Source organism: Acipenser ruthenus, chromosome 4 (assembly GCF_902713425.1).
Source record: "Acipenser ruthenus chromosome 4, fAciRut3.2 maternal haplotype, whole genome shotgun sequence".
NCBI lineage: Eukaryota > Metazoa > Chordata > Actinopteri > Acipenseriformes > Acipenseridae > Acipenser > Acipenser ruthenus.
This window is the reverse complement of record NC_081192.1, coordinates 57,429,103-57,450,720: the sequence shown is the minus strand read 5'-3', so window position 1 is coordinate 57,450,720 and position 21,618 is coordinate 57,429,103. Positions and strand designations below refer to the sequence as shown.

Genomic DNA, 21,618 nt, shown 5'->3' with positions numbered 1-21,618 from the left:
GCACTCTGGAGTGAACAAGACCCTGCAACGCCTGCGGCAGAGTTACTACTGGAGCCGATGTCGGAGGGACGTCGAAGACCATTGCCGCAGGTGCGACCAGTGTGCTGCCCGCAAGGGTCCTCGGAGCAGTCCCATGCCCCCCTGCAGCAATGTCCAGTGGGCGGCCCAATGCAACGAGTGGGAGTGGACATCCTTGGGCCACTACCTGTGTCTGACAAGGGCAATAAGTATGTGCTGGTGGCAATGGATTATTTTTCAGATCAAGAGGCAAGCATGGTAGCAGAGGCTCTTATTGAAGGCTTCTTCTCAAGGTTCGGGGTCCCTCAGGAGCTCCAGATCAGGGCTGAAACTTAGAATCCCGGATCTTTGCGGAGATGTGCCGTCGCCTAGGGATAAAGAAAACCCGCACCACCCCTCTCCACCCCTCTCCACCCCCAGAGCGATGGCCTCGTGGAGCGCTTCAATAGGACCCTCTCAGCGCAACTTGGGTCTACAGACCCAAACGGAAGAAGGGCCATTGCTCCAAGCTGGACAGCCCCTGGGTGGGGCCCTGCCGGATTCTGGAGCAGCTAGGCAAGGTGGTGTACTGGGTCCAAATACACCTCAAAGGACGGCGTCTGGTCCTGCACCAGGACCGTCTCGTCCCCTACCGGGGAGACCAGGTACCCATCGCTGCCGCTGAACTAACCTCCCGCTTGGAACCCACAGCACGCTCAGTGCTACAATTATATATATATATATATATATATATATATATATATATATATATATATATATATATATATATATATATATTTACAGCTGTGCTGGGATTCAATTACTAATTAATCCCAGCACGTGAACTAATTTGTGCAATCCCCGCGCCCACATACAAATACACACTTTACTCTGCATGTGAAGTGATTGTGCCACCCTCGTGTCTAAATAAAATTATACATTTTAAATCACTTGCACCAATTTTATATCCCATACACCAATATATCTACATATAACAGACAACATGAAACACGCCACTTACAACATAAAACACAAAATACGCAAATGGCTAACAGTGTTTCAGTGGTTACCTTTTCGCAGGTTTGCGGAGTTGTTTCTGCTTATCAGACGGCAATCTTATTGCTTCCGCATCACAGCGTTGTGTGACTTGTTTAGGCTTGCCGATTTTTTGCACGCCCTTTTCCTACGCTACAAGCTATTCAGTGCTGCTTGTAATTGAGTTTTGGAGTAGTTGTGTGGCGTATAAACCGACATTTCTTAACAGATGGATACAAGAAGATTTCCAAGCATTTGAGTTTCTATATGTTTCTATTATCAAGAAGTACAAGACTCATAGTACTGTCACAACGCTCCCTTGGTCTGGAAGAAAGAAGATTCTTTCACCAAGAACAAGTAGAAGAATTGTGAGGAAGGTTAATAACAGTCCAAGATTGACTGCCAAAGATATTCAAAGTGAATTGGTTGCAAGTGGGACTGGGGTTTCCATTTCAACCATAGGTCAAGTATTGCATGGTGAAGGTCTCAATGGTCGCAGAACAAGGAAAAAGCCAATCAGGAAAACGTCACAAGGACAATCACTTAAAGTTTGCAAAACTGCATTTGAATGATGAATATGAGTTTTAGGTTTTGGGGAGTGATGAAACAAAAATTGAGCTATTTGGTCATGCTGATAGTCATTACGTTTGGAAAAAGTCTGGTGAGGCGTACAAAGAAAAGAACACCATACCTACTGTCAAGCATGGAGGTGGTAATATCCTTCTATGGGGCTGATTTTCTAATGGCACAGGAACTTTAGTTTCAATACATGGTAAAATGGATTCAATAGCATACCAAAAGATATTGGCCAATCATCTGAAACCATCCGCAACAAAACTTGGTTTAAAGCGCACTGAACGTTCCAACATGACAACGATCCAAAGCACACATCAAAATCTACTTCAGAATGGTTAAAGAAGAATAAAATCAAGGTTCTGGAATGGCCTAGTCAAAGTCCCGATCTAAATCCAATTGAGAATCTTTGGTATGAGTTGAAGAAGTCCTTGGAATTTGAATGAACTGGAACAATTTTTCATTGAAGATTGGTCAAAAATCACTAAAGAATCATGCGAAAATCTCATTGACAAATATCCTAATTGTATAAAAGTGGTTATTATTGCTAAAGGTGCCTCAACTAGCTATTAATTTTACTTTCCTTATCAGGGTATGAATACTTTTGAATTAACATTTTTGGAGTTTTGCAAAAAAGAAAAATGCTGAAATAAATAATTGTAGATAAATAATTGTATTATCTATTTCTTGTAATTTTTTCTTCATTCACAAAAGCAAAGCTTTTGCTACAAAAGATTTTTCCTATAATTACATGTTTTTGAGAAATTTCTAGAATTACAATTACATTTCCATAGGGGTATGTAAACTTTTGACTACAACTGTATGTGTGTGTGTGTGTGTGTACCCCCCACCCCACCCAGTACATAATTACAGTAATTGTTAGTTTTAAGTAAGTTTACGTTTAAGGAAGTAAACAAAAAACATGAAAAAATTGGGCCTTTTTTCGTACTTTTAAATTTGTACTTTGTCAAGACAGTTTACTCCATTCAAGACTGACAAGTTGGCTTAAACCTTTACCTAGGTAATTCCCTTAAGGTGACTGGTAAGACATGAGGTCCTCATCTTCTAGACTTTCAAGCTTTTCTTCAAAGGATTCTTTATGGAACTGATAAGAGGAAAGTAATTAATAACACTTATATGACTGGTGTATGATTCCCTTATGAATATTACAGTAATTGCACTAGGACACTAAAAGAGTATTTAAGTTATATAATGCATTTTTAACTCTTATTAGCACCATCAACTTCACCCCCCCCCCCTTCCATTATAAAGTATAGCTTTAGCAGCACCACCAACTTTGGTTTAATTTAGGTCATGGTTAGAAAATGGTCCTGGAATGGAATAGACTGAAAGAGCCACATTTCAGTACAAATGCTATTGATAAAGAGTTTCTGTTGCTTCCTAGTAGTACTTAATTACTTCATGTGTTTTAGTTTAAACTAACTCCAGTTGTCTACCTGCAATCAGACTGTACAACAAAGGTATAGGATGCAGCCATTTCTCTATAGAGTTTTATTTTATTTGCATATCCTGAATTAAGTAAGAAATCTTTCACTTTTTATATAGCCCTACTGTATGAAATTATTGTTTTCGGTTAATTTCCCCAAAAAAATTTTCTGTCACAATATGTATAGTAACTTGTGGCGGAGTGTCCCGCCCCTATTTATTATTATTTGTATTATTGTTTGCGGCGCGGATAACAGCGCTGCGTATTTCTTATTATTTATAATTTAAAACCCGTGAGGATGCGTGACTGATCAGCTACTGATTATTTAACTAGCTGACAGTCACGCATCCTTACCAAACGCGTGCAGACTGTGGCCTGAGGGGTAATAAGATAATTAACAGCTAGTTAACCCCTCGGCCAGAGTATAAGAACCTCCAGCTGTCCGTGCTGCAGGGTGGGTGTACAGAGAGGAGGTACGGGGAGATAGAGAGGAGACAGAAAATAACAATTGCTAAAACGTGCTGGATTAGCCAGCACGACACTTACTTGTTTGTCTGTTTATTCGTTTGGCCCTTGCGCCCTTTTGTTTCTGTTTTGTTGTTTGTTTAAATATTTTATTTTTGTTTTGTTTATTAATAAATCAGCTGAACACCGTTGCGTTCAGTTTCACCCGCCCATCCATTGTTGTGATTCAGTTACTTCCTGGTCCGTGACGTCACCACTGCAAGCCATCCTGCCACATATTGTGTCAGAGTGGGATAAACGGGGCTCCCGTTGCGTTCAGTTTCACCCGCCCAAAAAAAAAACAAAAAAAAACTTCCTTTCCTTTCCTGGTCCGGCTCCTGGAGGCGTTGTTTATCCCACTTCTTTTTTTTTTCTTCTTTTTTTTTTTTAAAAATTTAGTCGTTGCCAATCAGTTTTTATTATTTTCTCCCCAATTTGAAATGCCCAATTATTTTTAGGCTCAGCTCACCGCTACCACCCCTGCGCTGACTCGGGAGGGGCGAAGACAAACACACGCTGTCCTCCGAAGCGTGTGCCGTCAGCCGCCCGCTTCTTTACACACTGCGAACTCACCGTACAGCCGCCTCAGAGCTACAGCGTCGGAGGACAATGCAGCTCTGGGCAGCTTACAGGCAAGCCCGCAGGCGCCAGACTACAGGGGTCGCTGGTGCGCGGTGAGCCGAGGACACCCTGGCCGACCTAACCCTCCCGCCCCCCGGACGACGCTCGGCCAATTGAGCGCCGCCCCCTCGGAGCTCCCGTCCACGGTCGGCTGTGGAATAGCCTGGACTCAAACCGGCGACGTCCAGGCTATAGAGCACATCCTGCACTCTGGTGAGTGCTTTTACTGGATGCACCACTCGGGAGCCCCGTTTATCCCACTCTGACACAATATGTGGCAGGATGGCTTGCAGTGGTGAGGTGTGGTGACGTCACGGACCAGGAAGTAACTGAATCACAACAATGGATGGGCGGGTGAAACTGAACGCAACGGTGTTCAGCTGATTTATTAATAAACAAAACAAAAATAAAAGATTTAAACAAACAACAAAACAGAAACAAAAGGGCACGAGGGCCAAACGAATAAACAGACAAACAAGTAAGTGTCGTGCTGGCTAATCCAGCACGTTTTAGCAATTGTTATTTTCTGTCTCCTCTCTATCTCACCGTACCTTCTCTCTGTACACCCACCCTGCAGCTCGGACAGCTGCAGGTTCTAATACTCTGACCGAGGGGTTAACTAGCTGTTAATTATCTTATTACCCCTCGGCCACAGTCTGCACACGTTTGGTAAGGATGCGTGACTGTCAGCTAGTTAAATAATCAGTAGCTGATCAGTCACGCATCCTCACAGGTTTTAAATTATAAATAATAAGAAATATGCGGCGCTGTTATCTGCGCCGCAAACAATAATACAAATAATAATAAATAGGGGCGGGACACTCCGCCACATAACTCGACAGTACTTGCAGACTTCAGTTGTTCCTTCTTTTCTTTGCTGTCTTCCACAACGAAATCCTTATGGTCTCGGGCATATTCTTCTGGGTTTTTTGTGTCTTTAGGCATTTTTTACATTTCGCCACAATTTGCAATTCTGTTTAAAATTTCACGAGCATGTAAATACTCCTTATCATTTATGACTTTAAATAGCTTTCACCTCCAGAACTATTGGCACCCTTGATAAAGATGAGCAAAAATAAATAATACCAGTACTGAGCCATATTTTCTTAATGGAATCAACCAAAACTACACATGTCTCAAATTATAAATTTATTTCCAAAAAAATGAAATTTCACAATTATTGGCACCCTTGTTTTCAATACTTTGTGCACCCTCCCCTTGCAAGGATAACGGCACTGAGTCTTTTTCTATAATGTTTAATGAGATTGGAGAACACATTGGGAGGGATCTTAGACCATTCCTCCATACAGAATCTTTCCAGATCCTTGATATCCTTCGGTCTGCGCTTATGGACTGCCCTCTTCAATTGAAACCACAGATTTTCAATGGGGTTCAAGTCCAGAGACTGAGTTGGCCATTGCAACAAGTTTCAGCCTCCTGGCAGAGGCAACCAGGTTTTTGGCTAAAATGTCCTGGTACTGGGTAGAGTTCATGATGCCGTTGACCTTAACAAGGGCCCCAGGACCAGTGGAAACAAAACAGTCCCATAACATCAAAGATCCACCACCATATTTTACAGTAGGTATGAGGTTCTTTTCTGCACACGCATCCTTCTTTCGAAGCCAAACCCACCGCTGGTGTGCGTGGCCAAAGAGCTCTATTTTCGTCTCATCTGACCATAGCACCCGGTTCCAATCGAAGTGCCAATGCCGTTTAGCAAACTCCAGGCGCTTAAGTTTGTTGGGTGCTCTCAATAAAGGCTTTTTTTCTGGCAACCTTTCCAAATACCCTATTGGCATGAAGGTGGCATCTAATTGTAAATTTGGAGACTTGGTGACCCCAGTGTTTTCGCCAGACATAATGGGGCCTATGTCGGCCAAAAAGTTCCACTTTTGACTCATCTGTCCATAGAACATTATTCCAGAACTCTTGAGGATCATCCAGGTGCTTTTTGGCAAACTTGAGACGAGCATTCATGTTCTTCTTAGTGAGCAATGGTTTCCGCTTTGCTATTCTGCCATGAATCCCATTTTTGCCCAGTGTCTTTCTGATGGTGCAGTGTGGTCGAGCAGCAGTTGAGTGACGTGTGTATGGTGACGTCACGGACCAGAAAGTACCAGAAACAAAACAATAGATGGGCGGGTGAAGCTGAACGCAACGACGCTCAGCGTATTTATTAAATAATAAACAAAAGATTTAAACAAACAACACAAAACACAACAAACAAAAAGGTGCGTTGGCCAAACAAATAAATATCGTGCTGGTGTAAACCAGCAGACTTAGCAGTTATTTGTAAGGTAAGTTTCGTTTCGTTTTCACTCTCTCCCCGCTCTCACACCTAATACACTCTCCTCTGTACACTCTCCGCAGCACGGACAGCTGCAGGTTCTTATACTCTGGCCGAGGGGTTAACTAGCTTAATTATCTTATTACCCCCCGGCCACAGTCTGCACGAATTTAGTAAGGATGCGTGACTGATAGCTAGTTAAATAACACCGTGTAACAATTTATTTTTATTTTTTTTGGTTCCTGGGTAGTAAGTGTTATTTCCTAATTGCTTATGCCTCAAAAGTATAGAAAATGGCTATTATTCCCCACAAACTTTGCTTTTGTGACCAGGACAGTGATATTTTGAAATTTACCCATTTTCCAGAACATTCCAGATAGATTCAGTGCTGAGTAAACTTGGAGTAACTTCTAGAACTTTCTAGAACTTTCCAGTAATATAAATAGTAGTATACATACAGGGGCCTTAAGCCCACCAGTTCAGTTTAGTTCCAGCTGCCTAAATGGATACATATCAAGACCTTGCTGGACGCCTTGAAGTATGATGAGTACGGCTGGGAGGTCATAGGAGACTTCAAAATGGTGGCATTCCTGATGGGTCTCCAAGGCGGTTTTACCAAGTTTCCCTGCTATCTTTGCCTTTGGGACAGCAGGGACACCAAGGCGCACTACCACAGGCGGGACTGGCCACAGCGGACCGAGTTCTCTGTGGGGAGGAACAACGTCAAGTGGGAGCCACTGGTGGACCCCCGGAAGGTGCTGATGCCACCACTGCACATCAAATTGGGCCTTATGAAACAATTTGTCAGAGCTCTAGATAAGGAGTCGGCAGCCTTCAAGTACCTTCAAGACTTCTTCCCTAAGCTGTCTGAGGCAAAGGTCAAAGCGGGTGTCTTCGTCGGACCACAGATAAAGAAGATCCTGGAGTGCAATGAATTCCCCAAGAAGCTCACTAGTAAGGAGAAAGCGGCTTGGAACAGCTTTGTCACAGTGGTTCGGGGCTTCCTGGGCAATCACAAGGCCGAAAACTATGTGGAACTGGTTGAGACTCTGGTGAAGAACTACGGCACAATGGGCTGTAGGATGTCCCTCAAAGTCCATATCCTTGATGCTCATCTTGATAAATTCAAGGAGAACATGGGAGTGTACTTGGAGGAGCAAGGCGAGCGCTTCCACCAAGATATACTGGACTTTGAACGTCGCTACCAAGGACAGTATAACGAGAACATGATGGGAGACTACATTTGGGGGCTGATTCGTGAAAGTGATTTACAGTATAATCGTAAATCTCGAAAAACTACTCACTTCTAAATCTTTTGTAGTCATTTTTGTATTACTTTAGTATAAATACATGTTAATTTGGATTCATATGTTGTTTTTTTCTGACTTTATGTGAACGAAAAGACACAAATTCACCCGTTTTCTCATTGGAAATAGGTCAATTTCAAAATATCACTGTCCTGGTCACAAAAGCAAAGTTTGTGGGGAATAATAGCCATTTTCTATACTTTTGAGGCATAAGCAATTAGGAAATAACACTTAATACCCAGGAACAAAAATTGTGTTACATAGTGTAATCAGTAGCTGATCCGCCACGCATCCTCACAAGGTTTTTAAAATATAAAAACAATAACAAATACGCGGCGCTTTGACCTGCGCCGCAAACAAAAATACAAATAATAATACAAATACATATAGGGGCGGGACACTCTGCCACATGGAGTCATGAACACTTACCTTAGCCGAGGCGAGAGAGGCCTGCAGATCCCTGGATGTTGTTTTAGGGTTCTTTGTGACTTCTTGGACGATTTTACACCTTGCTCTTGGAGAGATTTTGGCAGGACGGCCACTCCTGGGAAGATTCACTACTGTCCCAAACTTACTCCATTTGGACAATATGGTTCTGACTGTGGTTCGGTGGAGCCTCAGAGCCTTAGAAATGGCTTTGTAACCCTTTCCATACTGATAGGCATCAACAACTTTTTTACGGAGGTCTTCAGGAATTTCTTTTGTTCGTGGCATGATGTGCCTCTAGAACCTGTGTGCTGACAACTTCACTCTGATGGTAAGGGCCAAAGTTAGTCAGGTTTATATTGGGCAGGGCTGGCCCAAATCAGGCCTGGTTGTTAACCAAAGTACTCAAACAGCTGACCCTAATTATCCCTTTAATTGGGTTGAGTTAACTAGCGGAGGCAATAACTTTTTCACACCTGAAGATTGCATGTTTGATTACTTTGCACACCAAACAAATGAAAGAAGCACCAAACTTTGGTGTCATTTTTTCTCTCAGACTCCCTCTATATGCTACTACAACCCACAAAAATATCTGACCAAATACAATGTGAAATAAATATATATATATATATATATATATATATATATATATATATATATATATATATATATATATATATATTATAATGCGTGGCAAGGAATGAGTTTAGTTGAGTTGCCACCACTCTATCTAAAGCGTTTGATAAGAAGGGGAGATTAGAAATGGGCTGAAAATTATTAAGAACTGCTGGATCCAAAGCAGGTTTTTTAAGCAGTGGTTTTACTACGACAACTCTACGACAATGTTCAGGCAGAAGAAGCCAGTACATCTCTGGCTGCAGAAACTGGCATTTGCAAAAAACTTTTGGCCTTCAAGCAACGGCAGTAAGACAAATGTTACCTGTGTGAAATGCAGAAAGTATCTGTATTTTATTTTAAGCATTTTATTTTGCATACAAAGCTTCATGCATACAAAGCTACATAAATACCTTGGGTTATATTGACCCCAACTTAGGAAGAGTCAAAAAATATTATAGGGTGAAATAGAAGTTACATTTAAGGTCAATGGAAACCAGCATGAGGTCAAATAGACCCAAAACATAATAGGAGGTTTAAGTACGTAGTATCTTACATATAAATAAGCAATATCAAAATAATGCATCTAGCGTTTAAAATTGATAAAATGCATTTCTGTCTATATATTTTCTATTAAATATTATATTTTATCATATACTGTATGGTACTTGTATGTGAACAATAAAGGGACATAAATAATATATGATCATATATTTAAAAATATATGCCCTGCTACTAAGTATATATTATTTCCATACATTACAACTATACGGATCATCTGTATGGAAAACACAATCCAGTATTGTAAAATCAAATGTATGGATTTGTAAAATCAAATGGATTTAAATTAAATATTGTGTAATAGATTATAAATTAATTGTATTTGATTTTAATTGTTACAAAACATTATAAAACATGTCTTATTCTCAAGGGGGTTGGTAAATTGAGTAAAAGGGACAAAACAGTATAGGTATACAATAAAAAAGGTAATAGAAATATATAATAATTGTTGTTATTGCCTGCAATACAAGCTGCTGACCTCATTTTAATTCACAATTACTGGTGTCAAGAACAGACCCGCTACAATGTTTTGCCTGTAGACTACACACTTGCAACATTGAAGCAGCAGAAATCAGTTTGTATTATCATTGAATGAAGTTAATGTTTACGTTATGGTGCAAGCAAATGTCATCAGCCTTCCGTGTGCATTAAAATATAGGACTGCACATTTCAAGACATTACAAATAATCAGTCACGAATCACAAGATATTGACAAAAAAAGAAATTACAAAAAAATGATAAATTGGTTACCACACATCATTATTTGCTTGACTGTTTGTAATAAAACATCAATTAAAGACACATGTGATAGATGCTCTTAATAATAAACACCTGCATGTAACCAAACACCCCATGCTGGCACATACTGGTTAGGTTCAAGCTTGTTATTGTAAGGTAGATTTCATTCCACAGAAACATCTTACCACTGTATATTTCATAATTTGGGCCAAAGCCAAATTGCCTTATAGAATTAAAGAAAATTGTGCTCAACTACAGTTTGGTATCTTAAATCACACACAGATGCAGAAAAAAATGCAGCCAGGCACCGAAAGACTGTTAATTGATACCAAGGCCAAAAGAGAATAGTGTTATTTCATTTGCAATGTCCATACTTGCCAACATTTGGCAACTGTTCAGCGGGACGCTCGTCTCCTGGGGGGGTGGGGGTGGTATACGCATCATACACATGGGAGGGGTCATACGCAAAAAAAAACAGTATCATGTAATAGACGTATCCCCTCAACTCAACACCACACGACCAGCATAACAGTAAACATAGACACAATGAAGCGTTCTTACCTTTGTATACGGGTAAGTTAGTTATCAGCAGATGTGTCAGTCGCACGAAGAGCACAGCGTGAGGTTTTCACTAACTCTACTGTGCAGAATAAATATCGGGACTTTATTCCTATGCATCGGGACGCGGGACATTTGCTAGGAAATCGGGACTGTCTCGACCATATAGGGACTGTTGGCATGTATGAATGTCTGGTGGTAGATCCATTATCTATTCCAAACATAGTTGGGAGTGTTACAAAGAAAATGAAAAGCCTTTTAAAAAATGTAAATGTACTTTTCTTCCCTTACATCTATTTCGGAGAGAATCCAACTTAGTACAACATGATAAGCGTAGCAAGATTCTCGTGAAACAAATAAGTCACGCCATTCAAAACTGGTTATGCAAAATTATATGTCATACATTTCTACTAAATAAAAACAGGATGGAATGGCTGAGGTCCCTGGCAATAGACAGCAGCAGATGGCTGAGAGAAATATAGGGCAATGCGGTTTCTTGAACGAATAACAAAACCAGGCAATCTCCAGAGAAGGACGAGAGGCAGAGGGTGAGCTCCTGTGAAAGAGCCAAATGACTGACCTGATTGGTGGGGCGAACGTTTTGTTTATGTGTTGGGCATGCGCAGTGCTCTTCCTTGTTTGTCCCGGTGACTTACTGTGGGTGAGAGAGTCAGCTCTGTCATTCTTGAGACCGTCAAGATAGAAGCGAGGAAAAAAAAACTGAGGAAAGAAAGGAAAACATTGGAAGCAGTTAGATACAATTTAGAGACCAACCCAACACCCAAAAACATTGGGAGGCGGAATGAGAACGTATACTGTTCTGACGTGAAGCTTGTGTTCGTGGAGCTAATTAAACCGCTGTGCTTGTGTGGAAACAACAAAATTAAACGAGACAGAGAAAAAAGAAGGCGAAATTGAGTGAGTGGAAATCGCACTACCAAGCGTGGCTCTTTGAAAATAAGTCTTTTTTTTTTTTTATAAGAAATCCAGAGGGAAAAAACGTTGTTTTTTTTGCAAGACAGAAAATCAGGTCCTCAACCACACGTATATATATATATTTTTAATGATTTAGACATCTTTTTTTTTCTTTCCATCCGTTGTTTTGGTTCTGTAGTAAAGGATGCCGGATCAGATCTCGGTGTCCGAGTTTCTTTCCGAGACTACGGATGATTACAACTCCCCGACCACATCGAGCTTCACCACTCGTCTACAGAGCTGCAGGAACACCGTCAGTGTGCTGGAAGAGGTAAGGACTCATCGTTTGGCTGTGGGGTGGGCTTGTAGAATTCACTGATAATGTACAGCGACCAGTGTGGAGTTACTATTTTAACAATTGTACTCTCTGAAAGGGAGTTTTCATTAAACTATGTAGGATCTATCTATCTATCTATCTATCTATCTATCTATCTATCTATCTATCTATCTATCTATCTATATATATATATATATATATATATATATATATAAATATCTATATATATCTATATAATATATATATATATATATATATATATATATATATATATCTCTGTATAAGTATTTCTGTATGCGATCCAACACCATACTCATTCAGCAAGTGGAAAGGAGCGAATGCATGCCAGTTTGCACAGAAAGTGTTAGAATTGTGATGAGTCTGCGTGGGAGCGTCCTGTCGAGAGGGAAAACAAATCGATTTGTATTATCCGCTGCATTTTTTGTGGTTGGAAAGAGTTGCAGGTCTGAACAATATACTGTGTACATCAAGCATGAGGGGGAGGCACACTGTGTTTCGTTTCTATTTTGCAATTCTACATTACGCAGTGAGATTGGCACAAGTCTGTGATGAGAATCAAATAAAAACCCAATGAAACCTACAGACTAAAACCCGTTACGATTTAATGTCAAGGTCAGTTTGATTGGTGTCATAGTGGGGCCATATTTTGGTTTTGATTTAAAAGAATGACGATATTCTGAACTAAAGCCTTTTCAGATGACATAGATATATGATGGATTACATGCAACGAAAACAAACGAAAATTAATAGAAAAAATTACAATGAAACTGTGAATTTTACAGGCAAACATGATTCTGCACGGTCTTAACATATTTAAATGCAGTACTGTATAAAGTGTTTTATACTTAGTGAGCAACTTCAACTGAGCATCTTTTTCAAATGTAATATACTGTTTTTTTTAACTACGTACTTATTTCCTAATGCAAAAGGCAGTTCATATTTTTGTATTTGTTATTTTAATGTCACACTGTACTTGTTTTCTCTGGGGTTTGCAGTTGTTATTTGATTGCTGTCAACGTTTGTCGATATTATGTAAGTTGTGACTGTTTCCCTGCTCCGGGGACACTGAGGCCGCGCCTATATATCACTCTCAGAACAAACACGAACATGGCTTTACTCGGAGGATTGCAGGAGGCAAATGTGGAATCTTGGGATTTGAAGTGCACAGACAGGGCTGCAGCACCACACATCCAATGAGTGGTTGTGGCGGCTGCTCGTTCATTGTTTTTGCATCTGTATGACCTCATCATGTTATTTCTGAATCACTGGAGCCACTAAATGTTTTACGGGAATCCTCTGCTTTTTAATCTAGTTTCATAGACCTCGATTAGCACTAATATTGGACTACTTTACCTCACGTAAGATAATGCAGTTTCAGTGCTTATCAGGGTTTGTGGAACCAAAGTGTACGTATTCTGCTATATCCTATGAACTCATTTTAACACCTACATCAGTTGGCTTCATTATCCTCCACGGTCCCCAATGCTAATTAGACATGGACATTAATTATGTTTTTCATTAAGGAATTCTACAATGTGTTTCCTCCACTTTATTGCATTCTAGGTTCCAGACCAGCACCAAAAACCTATTGTGCATTTTTTATAATCCATTGAATGTACACAGTGACTGAGGAGGATAAAGTGAGCATGGATGTCATGGGCACAAGTAGACAGTATAGGTAACAAATGTTTAAAGCCCCTTTCACACTGGCATGCTCTACCCAGGTCAGAACCTACCTAGGTCAGGACCCGGTGTCATGCGGGTCGTGTACGTGATTTCACACTGCTTTTGATAAAGCAGAGTTGATTTGGGTGACAGACGCAGGTAAACAATACGCGTATCAATGCCCTGGAACAGCTTGTTACGGACGCTTACATCCAAGCTTCCCTGGATTGAACCGTCGGCTCAAATGTTGATTAGAGCAAATGTTTCTTCATCCCTGCTGCAGTCTGGCTCATGCTGTGTCTCATTCAACAAAAATATGGCTAAACAGAAATGTTCCTTGCAGAAGTAAAACCTTCACGCAGGTGTGGCTCTTTGTTATTCCATCGGCTCACGAACGGCCGTCATGCATTTTTGTCTCGCTCAACCCGGGTCAAAGCGTGTCAACCCACATCCTGAGGTGGTTCGCCGGGACCTGGGTACAACCCATGTATGTGGTTTCACACTACGCAAGCTTGTGACCCGGGTAGCCAGAACCTGAGTCCGGACTGGATAGGAGTGCCAGTGTGAAAGGGGCTTAAGATAGAATACACATCAAAGAACCATTATTAATTAGGACTTTGCTTTTGATTTAAAATAATTTTGCAGCTACCATCCAAAGATGACATAATTTAACTTTAGATGCCACTGGCTAAAAATAATGCTTTCATAATACCAGAATTGAAGTTATATGTAAAAAAATAACAATTAGGCCTATTGTACTAATTTACAATTGTTCAATAGTTATGTTTATTAACTGGAAGTGTTATACAAGTACAGTATACATAAAGCCCAACTTATGCATAATTTCCAAACAGCAATTAAGGCAACATAATCAAGTACATATTGTAATGAATGAATACATTACTCAAATTTGAGGACCTTTATGGTGACTTAAATACTTACACTTATACACAAGCCAGCACTCAAATCCTAATTAAAAAATAAAGTTTTTTTTTTACTTTCATTAATTGAAGTGTTTTACAAACAGACATTTATTTACCAGCTAGTTTGTTATACGAAAAAAAGAATAAAAAAAATGTAACTACAATCTTTTCCTGCATTGTTATGCATCATGAAAACCAAACAAACAATATAAACTGTATATAATGTAGCATGACATAAGACACATTTGCACTCGAAGTAATGCATAAACAACTTACTGTGAGTTGTCGAGACACATCAGGATTAGCTCAGGGAAGCTTATTCTCAATTAATATGCAGTAGAGTCCTTTTTAATGTTTGTAAATCCAGTTCTATGGTTTGGTGAAAATATACCAATATGTTTTTTTATGTGATATTTATAGTTCTTGGATTTTGTTTTAAAAAAAAAAACAGTCCATGGCCATGATTGATTGATTGAAATTCAAAGTGTATAATAATAATAATAAATAAAAAAAAATGTAAATAAAAAAGTAAAAAACTTTTTTTTGTAAAGACGATGAAACTTCCCTTTTTTGAGTATTTGTGAAAGCGTTCACGTCATACACCGATGTTACAGGCAACACATATGTGTGGTCCAGTGGTTAAACTGGACACACACCCTAGTCTCTGTAAGTCGCCTTGGATAAAGGCGTCTTCTAAATAAACAAATAATAATAATAATATGTATGTTGTTGTTGTTCGCTTTACTTTGTGATCGCTGCCAACTGTGCAGTCTTTCTCTAGCTGACGTTTCTTGCCAGAAGACGTTTTGGTTATTTCCGACTTTGCTAGCTTACATCCAGAACACACTGGGATCGGAGCAACTTTCTCATTATCATGCACATTTTTGCAGAAGTCCTCAATAAGTGAGGCTAAAAATGTCCTTCTGCTGATCAGGGGCAAGTGTACAGCACTCGCCATCTGTTGGCGTGCCTTGAACAGGATGTTTTCAGAACTATTTAGCAGCAACCTGTTGATCACATTGAAAAAGATTTTAAAGTACCACTTATACAATCTTCTTTCATTCTCATAAGAGTAAATCTTCTGGTCTGCGAAATCCAAGCCTCCCATTTTCCGACTGTACATTTCAACAAACTTGGGTACGGTAACATCTTTGCCTGCACGTCACACTTTTACCTCAGTTGCTATGTTCCTGGTGCTAGCAAGAGAACTGGCTTCTTGTGGCTTGTCTTTTGTCTGAAAGCAGTATACAGCAAACTCCCAGACCTGTAAACCACCTGTTCACCAACTATGCATTTTGGAACCGAAGGCAAGTATTTTCTGTTGCCACACTGTTCCGACAAGCTGGGTTTTGTGCTGATAGGTAAGAGCTGAAGCGAGTGGTACAGACGTGCAGAAGTTCACTCTTCTGTGTAGGTACTGCGTAAGAGATGTTCGGTTTTTCAATCCTACCAGGCTTTGATTGATTGAAACAAATTCATTTAGAACACAGTACTTTGTAAGAAGAGACTCCACTTCATCAAGTACTGGTCACTCTTTGAATAAACTGTCATAACCAGGTTTGCCTTTCTTTTTTTGCTTTCTGTTGTCATTCAAGTGCAGGTTTGCAAGACAAAATAGAAACTTGTCGCGGGACATTATTTGCGCGAATCCTGGCGTTGCTTGCAGTGTATCTTTCGTATTCCAGTATTCTTTCATGTCGGGCTTCCACACTAACCCCATATTCAGCCACAAACCTAAAAAACCACCATGAAAAAAGCCTCTCGTACATTTTGGATTTAGCATTTTTTTCTGTACTTTTTGTTAATTCAAGATACACAAAAGGTTCCTTGTGACCCCACCTCACCTCAATAAATGTATAATATACTTTAAGTGCCTTTCAGTCCAGTTTGGAACACATTTGTAGTAAATTTAAGTAACATACATATATCTAGCTTCTCCTGTTTTGGAGTCATTTTTAAGTACTGTATTAAAAATATATGTCTCGCTGCTGTTTTATTTCTTTCGTTTTCCACCTTCTGTGGAATTTTCCTTTGACTCATCGTTATATGAACAATATTCTTCTATTATAGAAATAGAATGCTAATTCTGTGTTGTGGATATAATCACTGGACAATGATGAACAATCAATCAAAAATGAATGAATGCCTGCTGACACCTTGTTGAGACTGAGTGCGAGCAATTACATCACATAGCAATTGTCGCCGACTTCATTCCAGATCTGGGTTAGATTAGAAAATATTTATTTATTTATTTATTTTTAAATTTAGTAATCGGCTGACTCAGGAGCGTCTAAGACAAGCACACACTGTCCTCAGAAGCGTGTGCTGTCAGCCGACCGCTTTTTTTTCACACTGCAGACTTACCGTGCAGCCACCTCAGAGCTACAGCATCGGAGGACAATGCAGCTCTGGGGAGCTTACAGGCAAGCCCACAGGCGCCCGGCCAGACTACAGGGGTCGCTGGTGCACAGTGAGCCGAGGACACTGGCTGACCTAAGCCAAGACTGGGAGCTCCCGTCTACGGTCGGCAATAGAATAGCCTGGACTCGATTGCATATTATTGCTGATTTAAGGAACAGTCTCAAATGTGTCATGGAAAGAGATGTAAATAATTAACTGTTTTTAATCTGTGAAAATAACAAAGATGAATTGGATTGTAACGCACATTCTTATGCTAAGCCTTCCAAGATGCATTTCTTTCTGTAAAAAAATCAAGATGAGTTACTTTATTTATTTTGAACTGGAGCAAAAAAATGACTGCCTAAGTGACACTCTAAAGCTGTGGTTCTCAGACTGAGGGCACGCCCCTTAAGCAGGGTTTTCAATTACTTTTAAAGTATGTGGTAATTACAAGGTAGTCGGGGTCACCCAGCGAAGCGTGAATGGGGGAGAATAGTCTTTTTAGAATCTATTCAAGGTTTTTTTTTTTTTGCACTTTGAAAAACTAAAAATTGAACTGCTTATTTACTAGGGATGTGCTTTTGGTACATTTTTATGAACGTTTAAATGCTGTGCAGGTGTCAGCGTTTAAACCATATCTATGTAGTGAATTAGGTATACAATTTATTTAAATATAAATTAGTCTCTAGGTGCCCTGTTTAAATACGTCCAAATGTTAATAACTGAGACATACCATAATAGTTTGGCTTGATCATGTAGAACCTTAGACAATAACCGACATTCACACAACGTGTCAGAAATATAAAACAAGAGTTTATTTAAGAATAAAAAGGGGTGCACAACTAATCTAATATTACAGAAAGGAAAGGTTCTTGTTTATCTGTCTTAATCTGTTTTTAAATGGCCATTTAAAGAAATACACTCAAGTCAAGTCATTTTTTAACAAGAAGATTAAAGATTAATTCTCAAACTGAACGCAGTAGGGATTCAAGGAAATGCATGCACATGGATTAGGGAGTGGTTAACATGTAGAAAACAGAAAGTACTGATTAGAGGAGAAACCTCAAAATAGAGCGCGGTAACCAGTGGTGTACCACAGGGATCAGTATTAGGTCCTCTGCTATTCCTAATCTACATTAATGATTTAGATTCTGGTATAGTAAGCAAACTTGTTAAATTTGCAGACGACACAAAAATAGGAGGAATGGCAAACACTGTTGCAGCAGCAAAGGTCATTCAAAATGATCTAGACAGCATTCAGAACTTGGCAGACACATGGAGGATGTGTGGTCCAGTGGTTAAAGAAAAGGGCTTGTAACCAGGAGGTCCGCGGTTCAAATCCCACCTCAGCCACTTACTCGTTGGGTGACCCTGAGCAAGTCACTTAACCTCCTTGTGCTCCGTCTTTCGGGTGAGACGTAATTGTAAGTGACTCTGCAGCTGATGCATAGTTCACACACCCTAGTCTCCGTAAGTCGCCTTGAATAAAAGCATCTGCTAAATAAACAAATAATAAATAATAATAATAATGGCAAATGACATTTAATAGAGAAAATTGTAAAGTATTGCATGCAGGCAATAAAAATGTGCATTATAAATATCATATGGGAGATACTGAAATTGAAGAAGGAATCTATGAAAAAGACCTTGGAGTTTATGTTGACTCAGAAATGTCTTCATCTAGACAATGTGGGGAAGCTATAAAAAAGGCCAACAAGATGCTCGGATATATTGTGAAAAGTGGTGAATTTAAATAAAGGGAAGTAATGTTAAAACTTTACAATGCGTTAGTAAGACCTCACCTAGAATATTGTGTTCAGTTCTGGTCACCTCGTTACAAAAAGGATATTGCTGCTCTAGAAAGAGTGCAAAGAAGAGCAACCAGAATTATCCTGGGTTTAAAAGGTATGTCGTATGCAGACAGGCTAAAAGAATTGAATCTATTCAGTCTTGAACAAAGAAGACTACGCGGCGATCTGATTCAAACATTCAAAATCCTAAAAGATATTGACAGTGTCGACCCAGGGGACTTTTTGGACCTGAAAAAAGAAACAAGGACCAGGGGTCACAAATGGAGATCAGATAAAGGGGCATTCAGAACAGAAAATAGGAGGCACTTTTTTACACAGAGAATTGTGAGGGTCTGGAACCAACTCCCCAGTAATGTTGTTGAAGCTGACACCCTGGGATCCTTCAGGAAGCTGCTTGATGAGATTCTGGGATCAATAAGCTACTAACAACCAAACGAGCAAGATGGGCTGAATGGCCTCCTCTCGTTTGTAAACTTTCTTATGTTCTTAAGTTGCAGTTTTTTGGTTAGCATACTAGGCATTATTCTTTCTTTTACCAGTCTTGAGTCCAGTGACAGTCTTTTTTTGTTTGTTTTAACAACAAACCTTAAAAGGTCGACTGTAATACTACTTCTACTTAATATTAAAGTTAATAGATGATGTTGCTAATAAAATAATAATAGAAGGATTGGTATATTTTCAGAGAATAAAAAAGGGGGTTTCAATGAGGCGTTTCACTGTATGCTTTCGACATATAGGCGGCTGACTCAGAGCAAAACCCCAACATGCTTTCCCATGTTTTGCCGAGCTTATTGTCAACGGTAATTGCAATCAAGGCTGAATTGCATACATTACCTACATTTTAACACTTGTAAGCACAGTGCGCCTACCTTTGCTTCTGTGGGTGAGTAGTAGTAGTAGTAGTAGTAGTATGTGAAAAGAATCACTACTTCTGGTTTTCCATGCAGCACCAGGCTCTCGTCTACTGTCAGTGAGAGAGGGATTTCACTGATTTCCTCTCTGATTCGCTGTTGTTTCCCGCGTCAAAAAATCTCTAAGTATTTCTCATATATTGAGCCAGGTATAGTAGTGCTTCGGGACAGTGCCCTCTGAATGCATTTCAGTGGGGCCATCGGTCTGGTTTAATGGCACTCCAGCTTCACACAAGGCTCAGCAAAATGTATGTGGAATATCAGCCTGCATTTTGCGTACTCTAGTTATTGTGATGCAGAGATACTTTGTCATGCATTCATCTCCTCTCCACTCGACTCCTGCAACTCTCTCTATGATGGTCTTCCGTCATGCGCCATAAACTGATTGCAGCTGGTTCAAAATGCCGCTACTAGGATCCTTACCAGATGTAAAAAACATGATCACATTACCCCCTGTCTTGCCCAGCTGCACTGGCAACCTGTAAAGTTCAGGATTACTTTCAAAATTCTCTTGCTTGCCTACAAGGCCCTTCTTCACACAGGTCCAGAGTATCTGTCCAACCTGCTGATCCGCTATGTCCCTGCACGTAAGCTGAGGTCCTCTGACTCAGGCTTGCTTGTTATACCCAAGCAAAAGTGCACCACACTCGGAGAGCTCTCTTTTAGCTTCATGGCCCCGACTCTCTGGAACTCTCTCCCACTTTAGTGCGTGCAGCTCCCACAATCGCTCACTTCAAATCAACTCTCAAGACCCACAAGCTCTCACTTGCTTTCAATGCTCTTTAAGCCTGATATCTGTTATTAGCTGTTGTCTAAATTGCTATTTCAGGTTTTTCACTCCATCTTATTCGTATGATTATGTATGACACACACATCCACAATGTTTAGAATTCACATCCTGGCTCTGTATTTAATGTAACATGCCTGTATTTAATGTTTTTGCATTGTAATATGCCTGTATTTAATGTATTTGCATTGTTTTTTTACTATGTGTATTTAATGTACTATGCCCTGTTTTTCACTTTATTGAATGTATTATGCATTTTTCCTCACTATCTTGTGAAGCGCTTTGTGATGGTGGTCCACTATGAAAGGCGCTATATAAAATAAAGATTGATAGATTGACTGATTGTACACTGACACATTGTCGGTTGCTGTATTCTGTAGGGCTGCAACGAAGGGTACATTTTGACCTTCGAAGGTTCGGAACACATTACCGAAGGAAGGTTTGAAGGTTCAATGGTATTAATTTGCATAATTTATTGGTCACCATAGCAACTAGTTTAGATGTGATTGAAAATCCTATTATTTTACAGATAATCCATATAAATGGAATAAAACATTCACATGTAGTTTACAAATACTTGTGTGAGTGGTTGAGGGGTAGTGGAAACGTGGTTGGGAGTGACTGACTTGGAGTGCATGCTAGGAGCAGGAGGCAGGGTGTAGGGCAGGTATTTATTGATAAAAAACCAGAAACCTAAATCATAATATGCAAAACTTTTTTTTCATCTTCTTTTATTGGATGTCGATGGTATAAGCCATCTGTTAATTAATTATTTTTAATTTAATTTATTTATTTATTTATTTGTTTGTTTGTTTTAGACTGTTTTGCTGGTATGGAAAATACACTTGTCTAGGTGTTAGGGTAATTATCTTTATTATGGTTGCCGTAATGGACAGCAAAAAAAAAAAAAAAAAAAAAAAAAATATATATATATATATATATCTATATATATATATATATATATATATATATATATATATATATATATATATATATATATATATACACACTGTATATACAGTGCCTTGCAAAAGTATTCAGACCCCTGACCAATTCTCTCATATTACTGAATTACAAATGGTACATTGAAATTTCGTTCTGTTTGATATTTTATTTTAAAACACTGAAACTTAAAATCAATTATTGTAAGGTGACATTGGTTTTATGTTGGGAAATATT

At 39.4% G+C, this 21,618-nt stretch overlaps 1 protein-coding gene across 4 annotated transcripts in view; it reads left to right on the top strand.

Moving 5' to 3' along the window:
• The first annotated feature begins 2,628 nt into the window (after window positions 1-2,628).
• The window catches only part of LOC117400265 (arf-GAP with SH3 domain, ANK repeat and PH domain-containing protein 1-like), a 311,371-nt gene continuing 292,381 nt past the window's right edge, over window positions 2,629-21,618 (top strand). For 2 of the 4 annotated variants that reach the window (XM_059022596.1, XM_059022595.1), the window contains exons 1-2: window positions 2,629-2,711; window positions 11,787-11,915. In XM_059022596.1, coding sequence (XP_058878579.1) covers window positions 2,655-2,711; window positions 11,787-11,915 — 186 coding nt within the window. In that variant the 5' untranslated portion in view covers window positions 2,629-2,654. Of the gene's footprint in view, window positions 2,712-11,220; window positions 11,916-21,618 lie in introns of those variants that run through there. The other 2 variants (XM_059022593.1, XM_059022594.1) reach the window with 2 other exon arrangements.